Raw genomic sequence first — 20,993 nt, 5'->3', positions numbered from 1 at the left:
GATTCGTTTTGATGCACAAGAATGCACTTGATGATGCACTTAAACATTTCGTCTGAGCTACATAAACTCTGTAGCTCAGACCAAACTTTTAAGTGCATCATCCAGAAAGATGCATTGAAGTGCATTTCGACTGAAAGGAATCCTCACTTGAACTCACTTGAATCAAGTGATGCATACAAAAATGCACTCAAATGCATGAAATGTGAATCTGGTTCTTTGAAGAAGCCATAAAACACACTTTAATGCATCAATCGATGAATTCTGGTGCATCAATCGATGTGATGCATTTAGTTTTCTGTATGATACAAAAAATTCTGGCTACGCCCATGATGAAACAGTTTCCCTGGAGTCAGTGGTCATATTCGATGTCCTCTTCGAAGAAGAACACAGTTTACGCATCATGTGCTCGCGGGGAATAAACTGTTACACAGATAACACGAGCTACTCGAACTGTGGGCGAAGGTTTTGCAGTTTACCTGCAGATTCGGCTCTTCCGGTAAAATGAGGCATTTACCCCATTTGCAGCAGATAAGGCACATGCGGGCTTCAATGTAGCCAGGTCCAGTGGTTCCGTTGGGTTCTGTTGTGTGTTTGCATTGATCACACAGGATGTCAGGCGTACACCATGGCACACGGCTGTTCTTTGAATGCCTTGCTTGGGCTCCTGGTAAATTAATCGTATTACTATTATGCACACAAACTGTTTTTTTATTTTTGCACAATTCTTCCACACAGTGAAATTACACTTTTTCATAGGCGTAACTTGGCGGGGGCAAGGGGGGGCACTTGCCCCCTCAAAGATTCAGGTTTATTAAAATTTACAAGTTAGAGGACCTGATAAGCAACATAACAAAGAGTAATATTTCTAATTTCGCAAACGTCACAGTTATTTAGCAAATAATCCTGGACGCTGTTTTCATTGGATGGAAAACTTTTCGAATCTCTTCCCCCAAACTTAAGCCGCAGGTTCGATTCAGACCCCTCAAAATTAGGCCGTTTGATTCTGTCCTTCAAAATTAGGCCGTTCGGTTTTGCCCCCTCAAAATTAGGCCCCAAATCTGATTCTGCCCAGTTTAATTCTGCCCACCTCAAAAATTGGCCCAGTTTAATTCTGCCCCCTCAAAATTAGGCCCAGTTTGATTCTGCCAAAATTAAGCCCAATTTGATTCTGCCCCTCAAAATTAGGCCCGTTTAATTCTGCCCTCTCAAATTTAGGTCCAAGTTTAATTCTGCCCCCCCTCAAAATTAGGCCCAGTTTGATTCTGCCCCTCAAAATTAGGCCCAGTTTGATTCTGCCCCTTCAAAATTAAACCCAGTTTGATTCTGCCCCTCAAAATTAGGTCCAAGTTTAATTCTGCCCCCTCAAAATTAGGTCCAAGTTTAATTCTGCGCCATCAAAGTTAGGCCCAAGTTACGCACATGCACTTTGTAACTGATCAATGGTGGTTGATTCGTAATCAATTGCTTGGATTGATTGATTTGGTTTATTTAACGTCGCGTTTCTGTCCATTTGGCTAATTGCGAAGATGAGGATGCATGATGATAGATGAAGGGACAAATACATGTAGACAACTCCCACGTGCCACAAAGGATTGTTCAGGCCGTGGGTACAGACGCCAGGGCCTTGTTAGCGGTGAAAGGACTCCGTTTTTACTTAGACGGGCCATAATTTGGGATCAAATATCTCCGTTATTTGTGTTCTCCGCGCTGCAATAAATTTTATATTACATAAAACATAGAAATCTGTCGATTAAAAAAAGTCAACGTAATTCCCTATGGGCTCCTTGCTTTCTGCTTATAACCAGTAACGTATTTACCCAAAAAGTGAGTAGACAGCAGAGGGTTTGGGGGGGAAGGATGCGTCGTGAGAGGCGGGAACACACACATTAATTATACATTAATATCACATGGAAATTCATGTTTTGGGATAAACGTTGGAGCAAATTTATAATACCGGACCCCTCCCGATTTTTGTAATATTTCGCATACTCCCTAATTGAGGCCTCCTAATCACGAATTTGAAGTTAAAATTTGGAGGTCACGGTGGAAATTGCAAAATATGCGAAATTGAGTGGTTCATGATCGGAACAGAAACCCTGGATTTCTCCACGAAAACAATGTTTATTGCAATATTTTACGTTTTAGAACGAAATAATATATTCCTGATATTACTATACGACCCCAAATATTAGCTATGCTTCCCTAACCTAACCTAACCTAACCTTACCGAGAATGGTTCGTGGGGCTATCGGGGAATAGTTTGTGGGCCAATTGCGATCACAGACCGATAAAAGATGTTAGTTTCGTAGCACTATAACGGCAAAATTTCCTCACTGAAGACGCCATTTTCGTAACCTGCAATTTTAACGCTCGATGCACTGTTGCCAAACTTACCTCTAATGTATAACATTAACAACTTTTTTACTGTTCTCTTCCGCCATTTTTACACGATCCATGCGCTCCAAGTATGAAAGCAACAGTGTGGCAATGCTGTAGACAGCGCAACTGATTGCGAACGTCATTTGTTCATATCATCAAACATGGTTCCCATGCTTGTATACGGAGAATGATTGCGAAAATGTGAAGCTTATGTTACAACTTCTACACGTTAATGAACAATTTCTTCACGTCTCCCCCAGATATTGACCTCAGATAATTCATCAGGAATACGTATTTCGTGAATATAAGAACTAGGATAGAAATTACGGAAGGGTCCGTTATTGTAAATTCTTACTTAAAAGTTCTTTCATTTGAGGTTTTGCTTGTCTGCTGGATAGACAGGTGTCCGACCCCGGCTGATCGCATCTCTGGGCGAATATGGAGGGGGGTGACCCTACCTACACGCTTCTTATGTGCCTTCATGGCACAGTGCAATTTTAGAGTAATGTTTTCCCCCGTGAAGGGCTTGATAACTGATTTAGACGCTAATACCAATTAGTTATTTTACATAATGTCATATTTAGCGTAGTCTGATTTTGTGATGAATTATTATGTACTCTCGTCAGAGTATAGAACGATAATTACAATGTGTATTCCTATATTACAGGTTATGCAGCTCGCAGTTTCCAGCATTCTGTCGTTTTCTCAAAGGTATGTAATGTAAACTTAGAATTGTGTACCTTTTAATGTGCGTGCAAATACACGTTTTGTAATTTTATATGACTAATTTTATACAACTTTCTTCTTACCATAGCCCAAGGTGTAATCAGTGATGTACCGTATACTATAAGTTTACGTCTACATGCGTTGTCTCGTTATCTACACGTAGTTGTAGTTTACATAGACTGCGTAGACAATCTAAAGTACATTAAAATTAATTTTCAAGGCTTTTATGAAAGGAAAGTAACATTTTCAACTATATTGGTTCTTAATGAACTGACAAGAATCCTATTTACAACAAAATTTCTCTTCTCTTCTATTATCAACTAAGGAAGAAGATAAATTGTATGCAAAAAAAAGCAACAGATGGCAGTCGTGAGGCAAAAGTAGTCTTTTCTTCATAAAACACTAGAATATTTCCTATGTTATGTTTTCTTCCTAGGTGAGAAATTGTTCGAATTTGCAAGGAAGAGTATGAAAGGTTCTTCTCACACGTTACCAACTGATACGTACAACCTTGGTGACAATGAAGTTCGACCAGAAAGGAATACGTGATTAAATGCACAGAGGCATAGGCGGTGGAATGGGTGACCCGCAGAAGTGACGCATGTGTGTAAGAGGAGGCGTGTGAGCAGGCAAGAATCGTGATCCCAGCATGTTGCACCCAAGGTCACGTAAAGAACGAAAACGGGGAACAATACGCGTGACATTGAACTTCCACCAGGCACCAGACCCATACGGAAATTCCAGATAGTGGCGCATTCGACGGAAGCATGACGTCACGGACACGATAAGGGAGTCCGCCGTATATAAGCGCGTGCTGTGCACCGAGGAACCGCAGTGCATCAACACCATGGCCAGGGGCAAACCTATTGACAACACCGTGAGGAGAAGAGTGGTGGAGTTGCAACGGGATGGCCTCAGTGAACGGGAAATAGGGCGCCAACTGAACTTACCCAAGTCAACCGTCCACTGCATCATCAAACACCACAAAAATACGGGTACTACAGAGCCAGGTAAGGCCCCCGATCGAAAACGCCTGCTGAGCGTGCGTGACCTACGGATATTTAGGCACTATATCCAGACCAACAATCATGTTTCTGTGGCCGAATTACGACTGTGGACTCGAGAACGCTTTCACATTGAAGTGTCAACCAGAACCATTCGCCGTTACCTACAGCGATGCGGTTACCGAGTGTACAAGGCGAAACGTAAACCCTTCCTTTCCATGTTGAACAAAGGCAATCTACTACGGTGGGCACGAATGTACCGGGGATGGACATTTCGGCAGTGGAACAGGGTTTTGTGGACGGACGAATCCATTTTCAATGTTGTGTACGGGAAAATACGGAAAACAGTCATTTGTCGGAAGGAGGAACAGAATGAAGCAAAATGTTATGCACGTCGGGTACAGAAACCTGCGTCAGTGATGGTATGGGGATGCATGACGGCATCTGGGGTTGGCCCACTACACGTCTGTGAGGGCATTGTGAATGCACACGCCTATACACGCATACTGGAGCGGCATCTTCCCACAGTGCGAAGGCACCTGTTCCACAGGCGGCGTCTCATCTTTCAACACGACAATGCCAGACCTCATACAGCGCGGCTGACAAGAGAATGGTTGACTCGCCATCACGTGCGAACTCTGCCATGGCCACCATCGAGTCCCTACCTCTCCCCATTGAGAATGTGTGGCGTGTTCTTAAGCGACGTGTGCAACAGAGGGGACCCACGACAGTGGCTGCTCTTATCGCCTGCCTGCAGGAGGAATGGCACCGCATCGATGTGGAATACCTTGAACGACTCGTCCGCAGCATGCCCCGACGCATTGCCACAGTTATTCGCTGACGGGGCGGCGTCACACCATGGTAAACAGGATCCCCTCTAACAGTGGTCGAACTTCAATGTCACGTGTAGATGGACGAAAATGTTTTATTTTGTGTGCACACCATACATTGCTGCGTTGCAGCGGAAATTTATGTTTTCCTTTGTTCCATGTAGCCTGCTGAATAAAATATGTTCAGCATATGCATGTGTTCTCCTTCTTTCACAACGCACTCTTATATTTGTGACTGGTCGAACTTCATTGTCACTAAGGTTGTAGTATAATTGTGTTTTACTTCCACGGCGCCCTTTGCTAAGTTATCACCTTTCGCCATATTGTTTACATAGATTACGTCATCTACGTGTACGAAATAGTCTACGTGTAGAATGTAGATTATCCTTGTTTACGCGTAGACGCACAATACAAAGGTGAGTCCATTCGATAGATTTTATGTTCGGGATCTCACAAATTTTCACAAAATATAACTGCTCGACAGTGCCTCCTTCCCAGGTTTTCCAAGAATAATGAATTTAAAGTTAACTCATATGCGGAAATTAGTGGCAATTCCTATTATCCCTTTCATGGGCCAATTTTTTTCTAAAAGTAGGACGAAATTGGTTTCTGCTGATTATTTGTTGCATGTGCATAGTATTTAAGACTCTGTTGTTACTTTTTCTTTTCCATAGTTTCCCATAATTGTATGGTGTGGGAAGTATTCTTCCGACTGGACCAATTCACGTCACAGGTACTCAGGAAAGTTTTCATTTCCATTTGCAACATTATGTGATATTGTGTGTCCAATATGAATAATAAGATTAAATTTCAAATAAAATTACATTTCCTGCAAAATATTCAAAGTAAATAACATCATAAATGGAGAATAACAATGTGGTAACCATGACAATGATACCTTTGAATGGTTTATTGACATTGGTTTTGTACATGTGTTGCTGCTTTTTTTTAGAATGGGAACACACTTCACTTTTGTAGTTTTGTTACATTTGTTTGAATATTCATTTTTATCTGACAACATATAATTATTAGAATATACTCTTGAGTTTTCACAGAAGGAAACAAGCAGTGACTTTTACTTTCCATGGAAGTGTTTGAAACATGGTTTCGTGCATAGTGGAACATCACATTCACTACATATGTTCTTCTTTCAACACCCCTGGAACCAAGGTTATTAGAAGTATAGGTTGGGCCAATCCGTTGTTTACTCGTTATGACGAAACGACGGTAAGAGGTGAATTTATCCATGAAATGAATTCCAAATCTATGCGCTAGTGTTGCACTATGCAGATAGGAAACCATGCCAGAAACTGAACACACGAAATCGAGTACACAAATGAGCATTTCCACCCATTTACATTTTGTGGCTTCAGACAAATTGAAAATAAATATAGATAGGTACTTATTGTTATGCGGGACAGAATATTATTGATCGGAACGGGATTTTTTTTTAAATCCCGACATTCGGGACGGGAAATATTCGCAATTTCTCGACTAGTCGGGAAATCTAAAATTCTCATTTTCACCTTAAGTGATTTTCTTTGCATTTCTGTAATGAAAACTAACGATTTCCGATAAGTTCCAGACACTTGCAATGTAGAAAATGTCAAGAATTAATACCGTTTTAAAATGACCATTCGGTATTTCCCGACTGCTCGGGATTCAGAAAAGTAGGGAAGTCATTTGCTGAAGTCGGGATAGGGACGGAATTTTTCTTTCCGATCCCGGTCCCGACTTTTCGAGATACATCTTCCAAGTACGTTGAACATAATATATACGTTATATACGTTTTTCAAAAGGATTCTTCGGTCACCGAGCTTTGGATTCGTGTGGAAACGCTAACGTGAATCATGCTAATGCTAGAATCTGCAGTGCGCATTTCTGCCCAGAAGATTATGTACGTAATCTGAAAAGTCAACTTTTAGGTTTACATCGAAGAAAGATCCTTAAGCAAGATACCTTCGACTCCTTATTATGAGTAGGAATGTAGGGAGTATAATCCTGGTAAATACTTCGCCTACCATTTCTTTGCCATTGGTGTACAATTCTCTCTCGCTTTTTCCCTACATATTCACATAAAGCAATAAAAATACAAACTGCTAACTTTTCATTCCATTTTGGTTATTTATTAAACGGTATGTGTTTGTATTTATATTTGATAAATTTACTTTGCTCTTCCGGCCATTTAAGTCAATTGAGATTATGAAGAAGTGATAAAATAGATGAATGGCCAATCACAGATCCCCTTACTTACAAGAGCGACCACAAGAAAAAGAACCTTCTTCCTCTTCCGTTCAAATCGGACTATAAGAGAGCATGCTCCACTCTCCCCCTCCCCTCCACACTGGAGTACGGTGCACAGGAGTCGCGAGTCTGCGCAGGTTTCTTTGCTTGCGGTTCCACTATAATAGTAATATAAAATTGTACACTCACCTTACTTAGTTCTCCGGCAGTTTGTTTCTTTATACATCATATTTGGAGAAGATACAATTCAATCTATAGTTGTACAAACACTGTATATAACACACCTTATTACTGACTTCCTTGACCCTGGATGTACAGGGTCAAGGAAAACAAAGAAATGAGCATAATTTTCTCTTCGGTGAAGATGTTCTACCTAAACCAAAAAAGCCTCAAATAATGAATTCGACAATGTAAATTGATGAGATTTAGTAAATCATTTGATGAAGTGAACTAATTCTGAGTGGACTAATCGCAAAGGACATAATCAGCTCAGATCCTATTACTTCTTCATGGTATGTGACGTAAAGTTCCCGCCCAACCGTTTGACGGCGTTAGTGGCTATCGTGTCTCCTTTTCCACAGCCTGTAGTACACATCCTCATCTAGATATTGTTCTTGTTGTGGTGTTTAATATCTGCATACTGCAACACTGTCGTTTTGTCATTTCACGTGACTTCACATTGAAGTGATGCATTCACTTGGCCGGTTACACGTCATCGCACGCAAAAACTTCAACCGTTACCATGGATTTGGGCCAGGGCTGCCTGGAACTACATCTACAGCATCTTCTGTAGGTAGTTTGTTTTGTAGGCACTAAAAGTTGGTGAAAAGTGCTAAAAGTCACCACAACCCACAGATTACTCACAGCTTTCAAGATTGCCAGAACCTGTCCAAGAACTCCACTCGAATATGTTACTGGATAGAAGTTTCAATTACATTGCACACAATAAAATATCACAAAATATGACTCCCTATGCATTGAAGATCGTTAGTGGCATTTTCCGTTTGTTTAGAAGAACAACAATACAATTTTAGTTGTTGCAGAACAAAAGAAAGAGAACAAAGTTTGTGATTGTTGCTTCGCAGGAAAGAATGGAAAAGATAAAAATATGATACAATATTTGCTCAGTAGATGGCAGCAGTGCCACGAAGAGCATTAATCAAATAAATCAAATGTTAAGATATATACCACATTGTCTAATTTAAAAATCAAAACATGTTGGTAGTTGGAATAATGCTTCCCAGTGGATCAAACACCATCCAATTGATGAAAGCATTTTTGGGAAGTATGCTTCCTCTTGCCCACGAAAGGGTTATAATAATAATTTATTGCCACATTTTCAGGTATGATGATGCTTAGTATCAAGGTACATAGAAATTAGGTAAAGCCATCCGAAGATTGCCGATCTTGCACGAACGCGTGACGTCACCGGAGAAGCAGTGAGCTCGGCTGAAGCAGACGGCCCCTAGCATTTATATGGGAGATTCAGAGAGCGAATTACTTTTAGGAGGGGGAAAATAATAATTGTCATCCTGTAAGATGGTATTGAGGCATCCTTTTAATGATTAGTAACATAATTGAAAATTCGCTACTTTTAAAACGGGGCAAAGTACATGTGAAAAAATGTATTTTGAAAATCCATATTCCTGAAACTTTCTGACCGATGCGCTACAAAGAAAGTTGCGTGTTCTCCTTTAGAATTTCGTCATTTTACAAATCGTAATATAATTTTAACAAAAATGTGGCATGCTAAAGAAGAATTAAAAGAGTTTTAAAAAAAATGATTAATAGACTTAGTTTATTTTACTTCGCTTATCTGTCACATAATATGGTTAATCACAAAGATGAGCATGCGTGATGATATGATGAAATTGAAGAAAGGAAAGTAGATCCATGCCCGGACGGGGATTCGAACCTGGGGGCCCTTGGCATCGTAAAGCGTTGTGCTAACCACTTCGCCACGGAGGTCAGCATTACAAGGAAATAAACAGAAAATGGCATCTATGTTTTAATATGCGATGAGGTTATTGAAATAACAAATAATTATTACAAGACCTTGTGATTAAAATTATTAATATATCTGAAATATCGAGAGTTAACCTTGCAGTCTCTAAATGTACTTTTAGGATTACGCAAAACCTTTACTCAAAATTGCTAGTGTAAATTTATAAGCTATTTAAGTTTAAAACTTATTCCTGTTCGAAAAAAGAAACTGCCAAGTCAAATAAATATTTAGTAGAAATACATATATTTTTCTTTCATGAGGCGAAGAGAGTACTTGGAAGGGACGGTGGCTTGGGAAGGCTATAGCTCCGGATCTCGATCTGCAAAGGGGCTTCCAGTGGGAAAACATTGCTATGAAATAGTCCAGAAGAAGGGGCGAAATGATTTTTTTTAAAAATGGCTCAAGAATACAAAGATATAAGTGGACATTTGACAAGCTTAGTCTAAAACTTACAACTGAAATCGTACGTGTGTGTGTGTGGGGGGGGGGGTGGCTACGTGAGGTAACACAGTGGAATATGATTCACAATACTAAAATTAAAATAAATATGTGGGAACAATAGAAATCAAAATATGTTGTAGCTAGTGACGGCGAGTAGTGTAATTGGGCCGGTTCAAAATAATACTTTGTAGGTATGCCCTTTTTTATGAATGGAATATCAGTTTTTGACATATTTTGACAATTTTTTTGTCGATGTTTTAGCGTTTAGCGATGTTTTAGTACAAATTTTCACTATACTCATTTTTTTTTCCACTCATACTTGGTAGGTATATTATGATCTTACGTGGTATGACTTAACCCCATCTATTTTTTTTATTCGTGCTAAACTACACGAGAGCGATCTTACGTGGTATGACTTAACCCCATCTATTTTTTTTATTCGTGCTAAACTACACGAGAGCGATCTTACGTGGTATGACTTAACCCCATCTATTTTTTTTATTCGTGCTAAACTACACGAGAGCGATCTTACGTGGTATGACTTAACCCCATCTATTTTTTTATTCGTGCTAAACTACACGAGAGCGATCTTACGTGGTATGACTTAACCCCATCTATTTTTTTATTTGTGCTGAACTACACGAGAGCGATCTTACGTGGTATGACTTAACCCATCTATTTTTTTTATTCGTGCTAAACTACATGAGAGCCTCTACGTGTTTTGACCTACTTTAGAGTAGGACCATAAAGACAGTTCACCAACCGAAAATGGGGCTCGGAGTGAGACTCGGTGAGGCTCGCCTTAATGGTTTGCTCTTGTAAGGCATAAGCCTCATTTTCTTGCAGTGTTGCCAACACCTTACTCAAAAAAAATCACCAAGGTTTTTTTTCTTGGTCTAACCTAACCTAAAGCAAGGAGCTGGCGAGCTTTTTTTTATGCATTTAACCTCAGTGGTAGCATATTTTGACGATTTTTTTTTGTTGATTTTATAGCGTTTGACGATGCAATTTTCACCGCATCTAATTTTTTCCCACTCACACCTGGTACGAATGCCACGATCTTACGTGATATAACTTAACCTATCCTTTATTTTTCTTACGAACTTTTTAAAACTGCTCCGTCACCCTCTCGTTCTTCACGTCGTACGCGAAAGACTTCTCTGCAATCAGGATGACGCTGCACAGAGTATCGGCAGGCAGCGCGTCGTGGAACTCGCAGACGATCTTGATGTTGGTTCGATCGTTGACCACCACCTGCTTTCTTTTTGTGGTATTGATGACGAACATCGGCCTGCGTGCTTTGAATTCGCTGGGCGTGTAGTACATGTCCACGCTTCCCTCGGTCACGCGTTTGTAAGCCGTGTAAGCTTCGTAAAGTTTGAGGTAATCGTCTTTGGTCATGTCGAGGTTGTAATTCTCGCGCGGGAACACTTCGTTCCTACCGTTCTTCAGATAAACGTTCTTGATCTTGCAGTCGTCGAATCTGCAAACAGATTTTTCCTAAGTCTTACCGTTTCCAAGATAACCCCACTTCCGGTCGCCATTTTGGATTTCCGAGCATAGGTTCTATTTACATTTTACTTATATATAGGCGTACGTAATGAATCCGCAAACAGATTTTTCGCAAGTCTTACCGTTTCCAAGATAACCCCACTTTCGGTCGCCATTTTGGATTTCCGAGCATAGGTTCTATTCATACTTTTTCTCACGTATAGGCGTACATGATAAATCCCCAAACAGATTTTTCCTAAGTCTTACCGTTTCCAAGATAACCCGACTTCCGGTCGCCATTTTGGATTTCCGAGCATAGGTTCTATTCACATTTTACTTATATATAGGCGTACGTAATAAATCCGAAAACAGATTTTTGCTAAGTCTTACCGTTTTCAAGATAACCCCACTTCCGGTCGCCATTTTGGATTTCCGAACATAGGTTCTATTCATATTTTTTCTCACGTATAAGTGTACATGATAAATCCCCAAACAGATTTTTCGCAAGTCTTACCGTTTCCAAGATAACCCCACTTCCGGTCGCCATTTTGGATTTCCGAACATAGGTTCTATTCATACTTTTTCTCACATATAGGCGTACATGATAAATCCCCAAACAGATTTTTCCTAAGTCTTACCGTTTCCAAGATAACCCCACTTCCGGTCGCCATTTTGGATTTCCGAGCATAGGTTCTATTCACATTTTACTTATATATAGGCGTACGTAATAAATCCGAAAACAGATTTTTGCTAAGTCTTACCGTTTCCAAGATAACCCCACTTCCGGTCGCCATTTTGGATTTCCGAACATAGATTCTATTCATACTTTTTCTCACGTATAGGTGTACATGATGAATCAGCAAACATATTTTTCCCAAGTCATGAATTGGAGGGTTCTATGACCCTGTTTGTCAAAAATTTGAGATATTTGCAATTTAAGATTTTTAATGCTGGACTTGGAAAATTTTCGATTGATGAAAAATTGGTTCCATGACGATCTATGCCAATTTTGGTATGGGAGGACAGAGGACACCGAGACTCGACCGACACACTAAACCCAAGGTTAGGTTAGGTTAGGTTAGGTTAGGTTAGGCTAGGTTAGGTTAGGTTAGGTTAGGTTAGGTTAGGTTAGGCTAGGTTAGGTTAGGCTAGGTTAGGTTAGGTTAGGTTAGGTTAGGCGAGGTTAGGTTAGGTTAGGTTAGGTTAGGTTAGGCTAGGTTAGGTTAGGTTAGGTTAGGCTAGGTTAGGTTAGGCGAGGTTAGGTTAGGTTAGGTTAGGTTAGGCTAGGTTAGGTTAGGTTAGGCTAGGTTAGGTTAGGTTAGGTTAGGCTAGGTTAGGTTAGGTTAGGCTAGGTTAGGTTAGGTTAGGTTAGGCGAGGTTAGGTTAGGTTAGGTTAGGTTAGGTTAGGTTAGGCTAGGTTAGGTTAGGTTAGGTTAGGTTAGGTTAGGCTAGGTTAGGTTAGGTTAGGTTAGGCTAGGTTAGGTTAGGCTAGGTTAGGTTAGGTTAGGTGTTCAAAAGTTACGAGTGATCAAAGTTTTGGGAGGGGGTGGGCTAACTTCTTACCTCTTGACCCCAGGACCACCAAAACTTGGTATACGTATTCTACATATCCAAAATCGACAGGGGGGGGGGTAGCTTTGCTACCGGGATGGGGGTGTTTTTCGATATATTTTTTCGATAACTTTTACCATTTTCGAGATATTTGCAATTTAAGATTTTTTTTAACGCTGTGGACTTGGAAAATTTTCGATTGATGAAAAAAAAATAGTTCCATGACGACCTGGTATGAGAGGAGAGACGACACCGAGACTCGATGAACTAAGTGGTGCTTTGTTTGTGTGTGCAATGCTTTTTGCACTTGGTTATCATCACCTAACATGTTATTAATTGTTTTTTAAAATTAATTACAACTGAAAACTAATAATTAATATTATCTAAAGTTACTAATTAATATTATACAAATAATTGATATATATTTTTTTGTTCTTGTTGCTAGTGTTGGGTAATTACAGTTGTTGCAAAATATTAGCTCTCGCGTATGACAGTTACTGAGTTTTGTTGGGTATATATAGACGAATCGAAATTTTACTTGTTATGTTAAATTGTATGTTAGGGTACATGGTAGGAGAAATCATTGTATATTAGAGCGCTCTTTTAATGATTTGCCTATAACTGCATACAGGCAGCCGTAAATTTAGCATAAAATATCCTGATCCTGTTTCTTCTAGCATGTGCGACGTTTGTTGTGGTGGGATTATTGGGGGAAATGTGATTCTCCCATGATGTCATCTGACTTACTAGCATATGCGATACGAAGAACAGGTGTGTATGTGGCTTACTAGGATTAGGCTCATGGTAATGAGGTCCTAGTAGCTGAAACGTTGTCGGGGTATTTTGCATTTTTTTTTCAAATATGAACATGTTAAAACTGAACTGTCTCGGATTTTGAGTTTTGTATTCACCCCGAGAAATTTTATATAAAATAACATACCTGAAAATTGTATTCACAGTAGATTGAATTCTTGAGTTTTTGTATTCGCACACAAGAAATTCTATATAAATAACATCTGAAAATTCTATTTACAGTAGATTGAATTTTTTGAGTTTTGTAATCACTCCAATAAATTCTATATAAAATAACATACCTGAAAATTGTATCGCTATATACTAGACTTTTTGATTTCCGTGATTTTGGAGAAAGCAATGGCATCCACCACCAGTTTCAATCGTAAAAATGATAAAACTGAATGTGTTACTTGTGGGAAGCTAATCTCAAGGAACAATTTATCGGTACACAGGGCAAGATGTAGCGAAACAGGTTCGAGAATTAATCGTTCGTTACCTTCTAAGCCCTGTGCTCGATGCGAAAAAATGATCAGCATTGCAAATTTAAGTAAACACCTCAAAATTTGCAAACCATCGACCGAACAAGGAACATCGAAAAGGAAAATCGATAATTCAGAAACGGAAGCTTCCACTTCCAAGCAAATTAAATTATCCAATGAACCCAAACCAATTAGATCTGCATTCAACGACCAACTCCAGGATTTTTCAATTAAGTCAGAACCAGGCCGTGACATCCTTAGTTTCTTGGATGAAACGAAAACATCTGTACTAAATATTTTGAAAGATAAACTTGAAAACAACTCTATAAAAGTATATGTTGTTCTGTTTTCTGAATACGAGAAAGTTGATGGCACAACGAGTATTTTTTATCATTGTACAAAAAACCAGACACTTTATTTTGCCGACGTCGAAAATTTGGACAACTTCTATTATAAAGTTTCCAACGAGCTGGTTAAGAAACATGACGATTTCGAGGCTAAAGGGTCGGGATGGTCTCTATGTGGAAGTCCTCACACGTTAACTGTTTACGTGAACCAATTCTCGCCTCTTCGCGCTTCCAGCTACGTTCCTCTTCCACCGAACATTCAACACAAGAGAGCTGTGTTAAATATACAGAACAGCGATAACAAGTGTTTCCTTTGGTGTATATTGGCTGCACTGCATCCTGTTTATTGCAAAAATAATCCACAGTGGGTTGGACATTACAAACAATACGAGACCGAGTTTGAAAGTGTAATGTCTGACATTGAATACCCGGTGACATTGTCGGATATAACAAAGTTCGAAAATCGTGCAGGAAAACGCATCGCTATTAATGTATATTCCTTCACGTCAGATAAATATCTCGTGCATCCCGTCAGGATAAGCGATATCGACGATGACGATGCTTGTGTAATAAATCTCCTTCTCATTTCCAACGAGGATGTCTATCATTACACGCTAATTCGTTCAATGTCTCGATTACTAGGAAGCCAAACAACCAAGCATGAACATTGTATCGAAGTTTGCCCGAGATGCCTAACCACGTTCGACGATCGTGACCGACGTGATCATCAAAATCTTCATAGTCGTCAAATTGCTCTGGAGAAACTTGCCGAACATAAAATTTATTGCGGTGACAACAGACCGGCTAGAATGTTGATGCCCGAAACGAACGAAGTCGAAGAATTCAAAATGCACAAGGCATTGTTGGAACATCCCGCAATCATCGTCGCAGATTTCGAGGCGTTCCTCAAACCACTCTCGTACTGCGAACCGGATCCTAAAATTTTCTCCACAACGCCGTACCAGCTTCATCAACCAAACAGTTTCGGCTATGTTGTTGTGCGACGTGATAAAATAAATGAAGCATATATATACCGCGGACCAAATGTAATCGAACACTTCCTGGAAAAAATGGTGGAGGAGGTTGAGGTAATTGGTAGCGTACTGCTTACATCAAAACCGATGGCACCTTTAACTGAAAATGAACTTCAAAATTACAATTCCACTGAGGTGTGTCCGGTATGTGATCAAAGTTTCACTGATGAGAACAAAAAAATATTCCACCACGATCATTTCAGCGGAAACTACGTAGGTGGAATTTGCAACACGTGCAATCTTAAAATCCAGAAACCTAAATTCATCCCCATATTCTTTCACAACGGAAGCGGATATGATTTTCACCACCTGGTGAGACATCTTGGCTACGATCCGAAACGTACAGGTGTCTTGGCCGAGAATGAAGAACGCTACATTAGTCTCAGCAAGCAAGTGTCGATTCCGGGAACGAAAAATACAATCGAGATGCGCTTCCTGGATTCGTATAGATTTCTCTCTGCAAGTCTGGATGCTTTAGCGAACAAACTCACCGACGATCAATTTAAAATAACTAGAGCTAGTTTTCCCAACGTAGACATAGAACTCGTTAGACGTAAAGGGATTTATCCTTACGAATATGTTAGTGATAATTCTAAATTTAACGACGACGCTCTTCCACTTCCAAGAGAATTTTACAGCAGACTCAGAGAGAAAGGAATCACGGACGAAGAATACCAACACGCGCAACTCATGTGGGAGAAATTAGAATGTACAACACTCGGAGACTACCACGACGCATACTTAAAACTGGACGTGACGATACTCGCGGATGTTTTTCAAGCGTTCAGGAAAACGGCAACGAATATTTATAAATTAGATCCAGCGTATTTCTACAGTCTACCGGGATTAGCGTGGTCGGCAATGTTATTCCAGACAAAGGTCAAGCTGGAACTGATATCGGACGTTGACATGTTACTTTTCATCGAAAGAGGGATACGAGGTGGAATGGTGCAATGCGTACAGAGACATGCAAAAGCTAATAACGTACACATGAAAGAAGATTACGATTCAAATCGAGCATCGAATTACATCTTCTACGCCGATGTTAATAATCTCTACGGACATGCCATGGTTCAGAAACTTCCTTACGGGGGATTCGAATGGTTAGATCCCACTTCGATAGATATTATTCATTTCGACGATAGCGAGTGTGGTTTCTTCGCAGAGGTAGATCTCCAATTCTCCGACCACCTGCACGACACGTTTTCGGATTTGCCTCCGACTCCCGAAATCAAATGTCCACCTGACACGGTTCAAGACAAGCTTTTGTTAACATTGGACCCTAAACAGAGATACGTCGTCCACTACAAGAATCTCCGGTTTTTGATTGGGAAGGGTGTTCAGATAGTAAATGTTAGAAGAATACTGAAGTTTAAACATTCCACGTGGTTAAGACCTTACATAGAAACTAACACACAACATAGAACAGCTGCCACTTCCGATTTAGACAAGGACTTCTTTAAATTAATGAACAATGCGGTGTACGGAAAGACCATGGAGAATGTTAGAAAGCACGTAGACGTGAAATTAATTTCCGATAAGAATAAATGTCGGAAGTGGATAGCCGATCCTAGATTCAAGTCGAGAAAAATTTACAACGAGAATTTGGCACTTTTCAATCTAGATATAAAATTGATGAAATTCAGAAAACCAATTTACGTTGGCGCAACGGTTCTCGACTTGTCGAAACTTTACATGTTCGAATTTCATTACGACGTGATGAAACCCTTCTACAATGATAAAATATCACTTTTGTACACGGACACCGACAGCTTCATTTACAGCATACAAACACCTAACCTATACGAAGACATAAAAAATCCTTCCATGCTTGAGTATTTCGATACTTCTGCGTATCCTCAACCCAACAGATTTGGAATTCCATCTCGTAACAAAAAAGTCCTAGGTAAACTGAAAGATGAATGTAACGGTGATATTATTGTTGAGTTCGCGGGTTTGCGTTCGAAGATGTATGCCATGAGAACAGAGAGTAGCGTCACAAAGAAAGCAAAAGGTGTGGGCAAAAATACGGTGGAGAACAAACTCACCTTCCACGATTACATGGATTGCCTTTACTCACAATCGACGATACTAAGTATAGAACAAAGAATCCAAAGTGTAGACCACGTGATTACAACAAACAAAGTTAGGAAAGTAGCATTAGATCCGCATGACGATAAAAGATGTATTTTGTCTTGTGGAATCCACACGTTGCCTTGGGGACACTATCGTTTAGAAATTAGTAAAAATTGTAGGCAATGCAATTGAAAAAAAAACTTTAACTGTCTCACATACACAATAAAATAAATAGCAAGGACAATGAATCTGTTTGGTTTCCGAAAGCAAACAATGGAGACTGTACACCGCACGACGACAGATCATGAATTTCTACCTTCTATGTTAACTAAACTCAACGGTCTACTGATTATTCACCTGAACAGCATTTGGACGAAATTGGACGAGAACGTTGGTAAAATGTTTTACGTCTTCAACAACAATTTACATTTCTACGAAATTCCGATCGACGGGAAACTTCAAATCACCGTGAATCCGGAAAACGCAGGCGAAATCAAAATTTCTACCGGCAAGAATATTTTTCGAATGAAGCACGACAAGGTACTTTCTAACATGGCGTACGATGTGTCTGCAGGAGATTTACTTTACGTGGAACTCCTAGGAGATTACGACAAACTCGTTCCTCTCTTCGTAGAATTACGAATCGTCTATCCTATTATAAATAACCGTTAACCAAAAATGCCTAACGACATTTTCGGCAACACCAAGCGTGTAGACCACGCAGAAGAGATTCTCATGCTGGACGTTCGTGTTAAGAAGTTAAGGACCGATTTGATCGCTTTGCAGGAGACCTTAAACAAAAGTTTAGAGTCGGAAATCGCTACGCTCCAAACGCAATGTCTCGACCCTATTCTGAAAATTGATTCCGAACTGAAGACGCTGATAAAAAATTATGTCGACGTACCTTCTTACGACAGCGTTCAAAATATACAGTTGAGCGTGGATTCGCTTCAAAATGATTTGGCCAAATTACAGCAATTTCAATTGAAAAATAAAGATTTGGAAAAATTGAAACTCGAAATCGAAGAACGAGCTTCTGCAATCGAAAAAAATTTCTCTGAACTTCAAACCGTCGTGAACGATATAGATGTAGAACGCTTGCACGTCGTCGTTTCCAAATTACAAGAAGAATTCACGGGCACGTTGGAAGAAATTAAATCCAAGTTGCTGATTTTGGAAGATACAATGACGAACCTACCATCGTCGGACGAACTGCAGGTCATCGGTAAAAGCGTCGCGAACATAAAAATTCAATTGGAGGCGTATCGAGATTTCGAACACATTCAAACCACCATCGCTACGCTTCAGGCGTCCTTGGAATTGATCAACGAAGAAATTAAAAATATTCACGCTGAAGCAAGAGCGTTGACGAGCATTCAAGACACGTTGAGCACGGTTCAGCAGAAGATCGAATATTTAGAAAATTTGAACGTCGAAACGAATCTCGCTCATTTTCATCACGTACTCGACAACATACAAGGTGACTTGGAATCGTTACGGACGAGCGTGCCTTCGAGCGAAGATTTGGAAAAATTGAAAACGGCGGTGACGGCACTATCCGAATCGAGCGACATCAAAAGTTCGTTGAGCGATCTCGAGAGTAAAGTGGCCAATCTCCCCACCTCCAAAGAATTGCACACTTTGAAAAGAAACATATCTCGAATGCTGAAACGACTGGAAACGGAAACGGCGAACGTGGAACAGATTCGAGACGAAATCAGTTCGCTGGTGTCGACGCTGCCCACTTCGCAGAGCGTCGCCGACCTTCACACGCAGTTTACAGAGATGCGAAGCATCGTGAACGATCTTACCGAGAAGAGCTCGAAATTGAATCAAGTCGAGAACCTTCAGAACATCGTCGTCAACATCAGAGATCAAGTTGGAGTGCTGGAATCCACGCAGGAATCGACGCTGACCTCTTTCGGTGCCAAGTTGCAAGAACTCAACGAAAACTACAAGCAGTTGAACGTGGAAGTGAAAATCAAACCGTCGTTTTCTGCCGTAACGGATACCATAGTCGAGCATCTGCTGCCCATCGAGAATAAACTCGGACAAGTTCACAGTAATCTGCTCGGCGTCGACACTAAATTCGCTAAACTGCATTCTCTGCAAGCCATCGAAATCAACAGCGTACCCAATCAACAGAGAATCTCCACGTTCGTCGAAGGTAACAAACTGTACATGTTGCATCCTTATCATCCGTACTACAAGTTTCTCCTCGATGGCACGATTCAGATAAACGAATTTTCGTACTGGTCTCACGGTAGAAAAGCTAGCGTTCCCACCATGACTTTGATATCGAATCGTGGTGTCCAGAAAGCAGGAAACATTCCTCTGGCGCGTTGGAACGAAACGCGCAACATATATGAAATACACGAAGACGAAGATCTCACCGTTTTCGACGTGAGTGCCGGCGATAAGCTGATCATTCAAAACACGAGCGAAGTGCCACCCTCTTTGAATCCCATCACGCTTGTGCTTCTCTTGAAACGTAATCTCTAAGAAAAAATGTCTAGGCAAGCCATCGTCGAAGAATTGCATAAACCTGCACGCCGCAACTACGAACGTTTGGCCGTGGTAACCAAGGGCATCGACGACCTCTGGCAAAGCGACCTCGTGGAGATGAGCAGCGGCAATTTGAAAAACGTGCATAAATTGAACAAGGGCAACAAGTACCCTCTCACCGTCATAGACACGTTTTCGAAATTCGCATGGGCTCTACCTTTGAAGGTGAAAACGGGAACGTGCGTCACGGAAGCATTCAAGACAATTTTTCGCGAAAGCGGCGGCAGACGACCACGGTTTCTGCAAACGGACAACGGTAAAGAATTTTACAACGCCGTATTCCAAAAGTTTATTCAAAAACACAAGATTCGACATTATTCGACCTTCAGTCACATCAAAGCCAGCATCGTGGAAAGATTCAATCGAACCTTGAAAACACACATGTGGAAACGATTCACGCTTCGGGGAAATTACAAATGGGTCGACATCCTGCCGGAACTCGTCGACACCTATAATGAAACGGTACACAGAACGATAGGCATGAAGCCAGCCGACGTTACCAAGTCCGACGAGCAGCGTTTAATTTCTACCGTTTACTGTCCAAAGTACACACCCACGACAAAAAAAGCTAAATACAAAATTGGAGACCAGGTGAGGATCAGCAAATTCAAACGCACCTTCGAGAAGGGATTCACAAAAAATTGGAGCACAGAACTTTTTACGGTGGTTCGAGTTCTACCCGGAAACCGACACACGTATATAATAAAAGATAGTAGCGGCGAGATTTTGAAAGGAAGATTTTACGAAGAGGAACTCTCTAATACGAAACACCCCGACACGTACCTCATCGAGAAAGTATTGCGTAGGAAAGGTGACAAACTGTTTGTCAAATGGCTGGGACTTCCGGAAAAGAGTTGGATCGACGCGGACGAAGTGATCTTGTGAGTACGTGGAACGTGGTGAAGCGTCTACCGGATCCGGAAAGTCAAACGAGAAAAAAAAAGAACGGTGAGTTGCTTCCCGACAGCATCCGCTGTCTGATCGTAGGTCCTTCGGGGTGTGGGAAAACGACACTGCTCGTGGACA

At 40.6% G+C, this 20,993-nt stretch overlaps 1 protein-coding gene across 1 annotated transcript in view; it reads left to right on the top strand.

Moving 5' to 3' along the window:
- The first annotated feature begins 609 nt into the window (after nucleotides 1-609).
- Nucleotides 610-20,993, top strand: part of LOC145981363 (uncharacterized) — a 31,349-nt gene continuing 10,965 nt past the window's right edge. The window contains exons 1-2 of the mRNA XM_083114598.1: nucleotides 610-667; nucleotides 3,047-3,090. Of these exons, the coding sequence (XP_082970724.1) occupies nucleotides 626-667; nucleotides 3,047-3,090 (86 nt within the window). The 5' untranslated portion in view covers nucleotides 610-625. The remainder of the gene's footprint in view (nucleotides 668-3,046; nucleotides 3,091-20,993) is intronic.

Source organism: Lepisma saccharinum, chromosome 29, assembly GCF_977018435.1.
Source record: "Lepisma saccharinum chromosome 29, izLepSacc3.1, whole genome shotgun sequence".
Taxonomy (NCBI): Eukaryota; Metazoa; Arthropoda; class Insecta; order Zygentoma; family Lepismatidae; genus Lepisma; species Lepisma saccharinum.
Note: the sequence above shows the minus strand (reverse complement) of the source record. Positions and strands in the feature narration are given on the sequence as shown.